The sequence below is a fragment of the Hyalella azteca genome, unplaced genomic scaffold (genome assembly GCF_000764305.2).
Source record: "Hyalella azteca isolate HAZT.00-mixed unplaced genomic scaffold, Hazt_2.0.2 contig14792, whole genome shotgun sequence".
NCBI lineage: Eukaryota > Metazoa > Arthropoda > Malacostraca > Amphipoda > Hyalellidae > Hyalella > Hyalella azteca.
This window is the reverse complement of record NW_025944667.1, coordinates 47013-55591: the sequence shown is the minus strand read 5'-3', so window position 1 is coordinate 55591 and position 8579 is coordinate 47013. Positions and strand designations below refer to the sequence as shown.

General features: G+C 35.7%; 1 protein-coding gene across 1 annotated transcript in view; it reads right to left on the bottom strand.

Moving 5' to 3' along the window:
* Positions 1–318: 318 nt before the first annotated feature.
* The window catches only part of LOC108669244 (60S ribosomal protein L14), a 10060-nt gene continuing 1799 nt past the window's right edge, over positions 319–8579 (bottom strand). The window contains exons 2-5 of the mRNA XM_018156547.2: positions 2254–2355; positions 1755–1826; positions 1048–1164; positions 319–888 (exon numbers count right to left, since the gene is read on the bottom strand). Coding sequence (XP_018012036.1) covers positions 343–888; positions 1048–1164; positions 1755–1826; positions 2254–2355 — 837 coding nt within the window. The 3' untranslated portion in view covers positions 319–342. The remainder of the gene's footprint in view (positions 889–1047; positions 1165–1754; positions 1827–2253; positions 2356–8579) is intronic.

Below are 8579 nucleotides of genomic sequence, written 5' to 3'. Positions count from 1 at the left end.
CATCTGAAAATTTAAATTATAGTAGAATAAATCGTTGTCGAAGTATGGATATTTGATCAAGGTGCAGTATGATATTATTAGATATTTCAGGTATTGAAATTTCACTCACCTATGATGCCGTTCAACGCTGATGACAGTAAAACTAACTTAGCAAACAAGAAATCTCCCGTGACGAAATCACACAAATGGAAGATCTTGGCTGCTATCTATCGCTAATTATTCACCAACAGTCGCAATACACGACAAATTAGCATGTTTTTTTCACAGAAAAAATATAAGGAACAGTTGTTTGAAATCAAGGTAAATAAAACGCAGTTCTTCCGCCCGAGATTTATTAGGCATTTAGGCTGCAGCCTTCTTCTCTTTCTTGGCCTTGGCGCGGTCCTGGCGCTTCTGCTCAGCCTTCTTCCTGTGCTCAGCCCTGGCCTTGAGAGTGGCGTCACGTCGCTGTCTTCGAAGACGTTCACGAGAAGGCTTGGGGTCTGGCTTGGGCTTGCTCTTGCTTATCTTCCTCTTCTCCTTAGGCACGAACTCCCTCTTTTTCAGTGTACCAGCAGCAGCTCGCTTGGCCAAACGAGCCTTACGAACCTCCTTCCTCTTGTTCTTTCGCTCGAGCAACTTCTTCTTAAGCTCACGCCTCTTGACAATGGCATTCTTGTGTCGGGCGTTTTTAGCAGCCTCACGCTCCTTCTTCTGTTCAGGAGTAAGAGTCTTGCGCTTGACGTAGCCGAGGGCGACGGCGGTGTCAAGGTCCCTCCTGGCCTTGAGCTTCTGCAACATACGTGGGTACTTGTTGCGCAGGTTGCGGAACGAAGAATACACGATGTTGCTGCACCGGCGGCTGGCTTCTGCAACCTTGAATGCATTGTAGTCCGTGATTTTGGAGCGCTGTAAACAAGAATTTCATTTAGTGCTTTTAATAATTACCAAAGGAAAAGTGGCGATTTCCAGTCGTGTTATTGGCAAATGGACATTGCACCCAATATTAGGAGCTCATTACATGAAAAAAAACAAATGAAAAGAAGAATGAACAGTTATATAACTTACTCGTTCGAATTTTGCCGCACGCTTGACATAAGGCAGACGCTTGAATCTGAAGTCAATATGAGCTTTCTCCCATAGTTTCTTCAGGGTCTTAGCAGGCATCTCAAGCTTAATCTTCAGCTGTAAAAAAAGACCGAATTTCTAAGAATTAAGAGGCTGAAATTTCTAGGCACTGAAATTTATATGCACGTTAGTCGCTTGCAGTTAATAGTAGCAGTAACAAAATATATACAAGATGAGCGCGATTTCATCTATTGTTCTGTAAAATTTTCACGATTAATGTTCCTGTCACACTAACATTTCAATTGACTTAAGAGCACCGAACAATATGAGTTAGCAGATGAGAATTGAGTCAAGTAAATCTATAGTACCTCCTTGCATGATGAACGTTTCGAGAGCCAAAATATAAATGGGTTATAAGACCAAAGTCCATAGACTTCGCACCCCCGTTTCAGACACTGGAGTGTTAGCTATTAGATGACTAATTTTTCAAGCTGGTTTCATAAACTTATGAGTTGGTTTGCAAAAAAAATACCCAAACCCGAAAAAAGGCATAGTGTACACGAATTTAATTTAAAAAGAAGGTATATGTACATTATACAACACTAGTTTTATTTTAAACACCGAAAAGATGAGGATTTTTTAGAAAACAATCTATCCCTTAATGATCGGATGTCAGCACTGTGTGTGTATATATAGCATTAGATTACCTTGAACTTTGTGAGACGAGCATCCTTGAGCTTGATCTCCTGACGCACCATACCAGGGCCATCCACCAGCAGCTGAAAAATAAAAACATTTATATATCATTAATATATTAATTATATTTATATATTTTGTACCCGATGTCCGGTAATGTTACGAATTGTAATTAATTTTGTCCGGTAATTGTACGAACCATGTTAATATATATATATATATATATATATAAGGGATTGTATACCTATCAAGAGCATACCCTTTTCTAGCAAAGTAGTCCTGAACGATGTCAAAATAACAATCTGAAATTTTAGATTGGACATCGACACAATAATGGTTTGATATGTACAAAATTGCTAAAATATTATCACGAGTACAGCATCATACCTTTTATCAGTTCATTGCAGGACAAATCCAACACTAATTTCAAAAGTCCCAACTTTTTCAATTTGATTGACTTAATTCTTCTGATATTGCATACATAAGAATTAAGATTCTGAGAATACAGACCCTGTTGCAGTCAATGATGTTCACGATGACGCCCTGGTGCCCCTTGCACTTGCCGCGGGTGATGTCAACCACCCGCCCCAGCTCCACATACTTGGTGAATAGCTGCAAAAAGGATCCTTGTGAGCAGGCAGTCAGTGCTAGGCAACAAATGGGGTTCAGACGTGCATGTAACACAGGCAATTTTTTTTCACACATATCAGTGGGGAAATAAATAGTGGGGAAATGGAGTGAACAACTTGAACCATTTCAGATAAACCATTTTGAAGATTGAACCATTTCAGTGTGGTGTTAATTTTAAGACGGTTTAAATTGGGGTGGAGCTTTATATATATTAATAATAATTAATCAATAGCAAACTACTAAGATTTGATATTAAAATCATTTTTTTAATTCAGAATTGTATCACACAGAAGAATCTTGAATCTATTATTCAGCAAGTGAGTAAACAAGAATTCCAATTGTGCAATATTGCCAGTTCTCAATTTGTTGTGCATAATTTTAGCCTAGCAATGATCAACAAGAATGCCTCCAAATTACAATAATCATTCTAGTTATGACTAAATCATACAAATTATTTGTCAACTGCATTCAATACAAAATTGAATGACTAAAATTGTATCTATAGTTTGGAATTATAAAAGTTACTCTAAGGTCATCTGTCTTGTGGTTGTCAGCAACAGTTACTACCTAGTACCAGCCATTATAGTGACAACAGAAAACATTTTCATGTAAGTTTCCTCATTCTTTACTATTTTTTATAGTTCAATAAAACTGCTACAATTGTCTTGTCTTCATTAAGGTAATCAAAGAAATTCTGTGCAAATAAAATTAGGCTATCCCTTATTGACTACATAGGAAGTGCACTCTAGCGCTTGGAGATGTAAATACACTCCCAAAAGTTCTAGGACTTGATATAATCATAAAATTAATCATGTCAAGAATGAACACTGACCCACTTATGATTACAATAAGGAAAAAAAAGTTGCTGGAGATGGCCATGTGAGAGATGCAAATTGAACAATCAAGAAGGGACCAATCAAAAACAAAGGCCCAAAATACATGTCAAGCATAAATAAAGTGTTACTGACGTGGAAGGTGAGAGTATTGCCCATAACCAACCAAAACCTTGCTAAAGCGAGATAGTAAAATACTATATACTTGGTCATGGTGGGGGACAGAATTATTGCCTCCATAAGGTGGAAAGTCAAATACAGTGGGATGTGAGATTGCTTGCATGAAATTATAATGCCGGGTGCAAATTCAAACCAAAATGAGGAATAAAAAAGTAAAAAATTCAAAAACTTGAATGGTGGATTATATATATATGTATGCAAGTTTGATGTAAGACCAGAGCATGCTTTTTATTAACAATCTTCTTGTTCGTCTTTTCAATGAGTCGAACCAAATTTCTAGCTGGAGCCAGGAGATCGAAAAGCAGGTTTCCGAATGACATTTTAATAGATTGTGACGTTTCAAAAATACCATTTTCATTATCAAGCTGGTGAAGGTTTTACAACACTTGAAATTAAATTTGGGAATGACAGAAGTACATATGAATGGTATAGTGGTTACAATTTTAGAATATTAGCTTAAAATTAATCTGAAAATAATTTCAGCATCCGGACGAATCCTGTAGTTTGGAGGTTGATAGCCGGAGACTCGCTCTTGATAATGAGGGACTCAGCTATTGCCAGTCTCGATGGGTCAGGGCACCGCATAACTATGCTGGTGCAGGCTAGTTCTTTAGAGGTCTTGTATACAGGAGAAGTTACTTGCGAAATTATAGGCCTTAGTGGGTTGTATATGTATGTATATACACAATTTTCGAAACGTTGCATTCTATTGAAATGTCATTCGGAAACCTGCTTTTTGATCTCCCGGCTCCAGCTAGAAATTTGGTTCGACTAATTGAAAAGACAAACAAGAAGATTGTTAATAAAAAGCATGCTCTGGTCTTCAATCAAACTTGCATATATATATATATATATATATATATAGAGGTGGGCAGTAGCGCGCTACATGTAGCGGCTGCTACATTCTCAGTAGCAGCGCTACATTTAAGACAATATAGCGGTAGCGCCCACTACATATTTAAGTAGCAATAAGAGGTTTAGCCGCTACAGCGCTACCGCTACATTTACAGATAAAGCCTTTAGATTCAACTTAATAGTATTAAATATTATTTAAAAACCAGCATATTATAAATTACGGAATAAAACTGCACGAAAGATTTTGGTGTAATGTTGTCAACCTCAACCTGTTACTAGTGTCAACATGTTAGTTGTTACCAATTACCACTTACAGGTATTTTTTCATGTTTCAGCTTGCTTAGTTATTTTTACAGTTATTTTTATGTTTCACCTTCTCTACATGGATGTCTACTTTAATCTACCAATCACACAAATAATCCACATGTATATACAAATAAAAGACTGATTTTTTATATGTCTATGTATATACACAAAAATATATTTCGTTCGGCTTATCGAAAAGAACAATAAGAAAATCGTAAATAAAAAGTACGCTCTGGTCTTCAACCAAACCTGTATAAATGAAGATCTTCTGCCTAACTACACTAACAAAAATATATGTGTATATTTTTAGATTGGTAGATTAAAGTACACATGCATGTAGGGAAGGTAAAACATAAAAATAAATTTCTGTTCACCAACCAATGATAGTCTAGTACATGCCTCATTATTTTAGTAGGGTATGGCATGATTGCCTCACTTAGCCTTAGGAGGAAAAGTTAGTTTGAATGAGGTGGTAAGCAAGACAGGCCTAATGAGGGTAAGCAAGACAGTAAGCAAATATCCTCAAAATAAGAATTAAATTAAGATAATTTGAAAGCTTGAATTGTGTTAGCCACGCTGTATGATGGGAATGGCTCCAAAGCAATTGGAGTTGAAAAACTGTACAAGAAATCATAAGCTTAATCAAGGAGGCATGGCTGTTGCTGTGGTGGGTACTTTGGGATGACCAAGTTAAGATAGAATATAAAATAATATGCGTTTAAAAATGACTTTTTAAAGACAACACTTCTGAACAATCCAGTGTCTTGGATGTTATACATGTACAACGAATTTCTAATTTTATTTTCAAATATTAAAAAAAAATTAAAAATTTTTTGAGATATCAAAATTTTGTAAATTTTCAAAATTATTTCTTCTGTTAATTCTTGTCTCTGACTTTATGCAATTGTGCAAAATTTCAGATCAATTGGACAGGTTAAATTATATCATATATGGATTATAAGATTTGTAGCAGAGGAAATTATTGTTTAATCTATAAAATTATTTATTCTGTCAATTGATTCATACATTGTCTCCAACTTTACGCAAGTGTGCCAAATTTCAGATCGAATGGACAGGTAGAAGTGTGTTAAATATTGATTATAAGATTTGTAGTAGACAGACAGACAGACAGACAAACAAGAAGTGAAGTGAAAGAGAAGTGTTGTAAATAAGATGCATTTAAAATTCCTTTTTAAAGAAAACATTTCAAAATAGGCCAGTGTCTCCAATGTTACACATGTACAATGAATTTCTTAATTTATTTTATATAGTAAAAAAGTATTTAAATTTTTCTTAATATATTATATATTTTTTTCAATTTAAAAAATCATTTATTCTGTTGAGTGATTAATGCACTGTCTCCAACTTTACACAAGTGTGCAAAATTTCCGATCAATTGGACAGGTAGATGTGTATTAAATATTGATTATAAGATTTGTAGCAGAAAAACAACAAGAAGCAGAAGATAAGTGTTGTAATGAGTAGATAAAGAGGTAAAAGATTTTCTAGAGGCTAGTAAAAATTTATATTTAATACAGGAGGAAAAGTGAGAAAAGAATGCATCATATCGACACAGACATCTCAATAATGAGGAATTAGATGTGTTTCAACAAACAGCAAGATGATGGGTGCAGGTAAATTGCAAGGCCATTGGAGTGTGACAATGTGGGTGTGAATGCAACATGGACAATTGCATTGCTGCTTGCAGTGAAGTGAGGCTTGAGATGAAGAAAATACACATTAGCACAAGTAAAATGGGTGAGGATATACATATTTGCTATGAAGATTGTGTATGCAACAACAAAATATGAAAGGATGCAAATGGTGATTGTATATTGCATGACAGTGGAGAGTACAGACTGAGGGCAAGAACAAAGAAAATTACGCTTCTAGTAAGAAAGTATACATAATACATATACTTGAAGATAGCCATGAGAGAACTGTGCTCATGGTGAGCTTCTTGAAAGTTCATTTTTGAGAATGATCCAGATGACCCAAATCATATAATGACCATGAGGAAAGTGAGCAGGAGCAAAAAGATGACAGCTCAACAACTGATAATATACTGGTGAAAAAGAATGCAAAAATAGTGGATGAGGCTGGTGGGCTTGACATCAGAAGTGATTATAATTTGCTTGTAGTTTTCATGCCCATGTGAAAGCGCTGACCCATAAACTAAAGAGGCAAGTCAGAGGGGCTGACTGAGACAACTTTAAGGCAAAACTTGCTAATACAGAAAGAGAAGTTACAAATGATGTAAATGCTATAATTGAACAACTTGAGTATTGTCTGAACGAGGCTGCAATGGACTTTTATGCAAGGACCAAGAGGTATAAATGCTAAAGCTGACAAGAGCATGAAAAATTGTAGAGATCTTATGTAAAAATGCAAAAAAAAAAAAAAACAGACCAAAGTAGATAACTCAAACGCCCAACTTGATATATAAGCTTTTATATGCAGTTTGGACAATTGAAAGTGTACCTGATGCATGTAAGTAAATCACTAAATCTGGGTAACCTTGATACACAATTCAGGCCACAAGAGCAAGAAAGAGCTGGAAAGCTACTGGCAAATTGCTCCTACTATTATCAGTAGCAATATTTTCCTCAAGCTATGAACAAGCATATACAAAGAGATATACGTAGTGGTGGTGTATGAGTGGGGAGAGTGAGGATCATAATGATTTCTGATGCAACAGATGAGCAGAAGATATTTCTCATGACATGTGAATGAACTTAACTGAAAGAATGAACAGAGATGAAAAGAATATTTCCTAGGCTTTACTGCTATCAATCATTAATTTTTTGTTGACAATAGGGAAAGAGTAACTATTCAAAGAGGGTAACAGTGCCGAGGTTTTCAAAAAGTTGATTTAGAGGAACCAACATATTTTGAAGTTGGAAGTTTCCCACTCTACAGAAACTATGTCCTAGAAGAATAATTTCCCATGACTAGTATTTGTTCATGCAATTATTTCCATACCTAGATAGGGGATAATTCATCTAGTAGTTATTTATGGCTTCAGAAATGGCAATAAATTTCTAGTTATGGCCCAGGTTAACAAAGTAAATATGTATTCCATATTTCCATTCCTGGGTCAGACAAATGACAATATCACCCACTGACACCCAGTCCTACCAAGTACAACTCACGGCACTATTTCATTTAGAAAGAAAAAAAGACATTTTGGCAGTGATTTAAAAAGTCGCACAAAATGATTGTTTTCTGTTAAAATTTTTGAAAATTTTTCCTGATATTTCTTGTAAGTCATTAGCAAGAGTTTGGAGATTTGACAAATATTTAAAGATCTTGGGTGAGGAGGTGAGGTGACAATTCTTAAAAAAATTAAGGGGACTGGCTACCCTCCAGACCGGCTACCCTCTAACTTCTACATTTATCATCCAATCTTGCTGAAATTTTGTATTCACACGTAAAATGTAAAATAAAAAACAATTTGCTTGTATAAATTTTTTGAAAAAATGGATAGAAAACGTGAAATTCACAGAAAACGGCTAAAAAGGGGGTACTTTAGAAAATCTATCTCCTCCTTCAAATATCATCCTGCAACATCGAGACATGTATCATTCTATTTGTAAAGACCATACCACTAGACTCTGATCACTTCTCATTTTCCCCTTAGTTTTTTTTTTATGCGCGTTTTATCCCATTTTTCCCCTTTCCCCCCCTTCTCCCCCATATAAAAAAACGAACCAGACTGAAATTCAAAAGTTATCACAGAGTCTATAGGTATGGTCTTTACGAATCGAATGGTATATGTCTCATTGCTGTAGCTTGACAACTGTAGGAGAAGATAGGTTTTCGGTGACAATAAGTTGAACTTTTCAAACTTTTCAGGACGGCGCGACAAAGTCCCGAGCGCCTCGAAATAGGCACTCAATGTAGCATGGATACCAAACTACAGGCTTCTGTAGCTTAATCCACTCAAGGATGCTAGCAGCAACTTGTAGCGCACCTCTACGTACAATGTTAGGAGGGTAACTGAGCTCAGATGCCAGATACACCAAGATATGT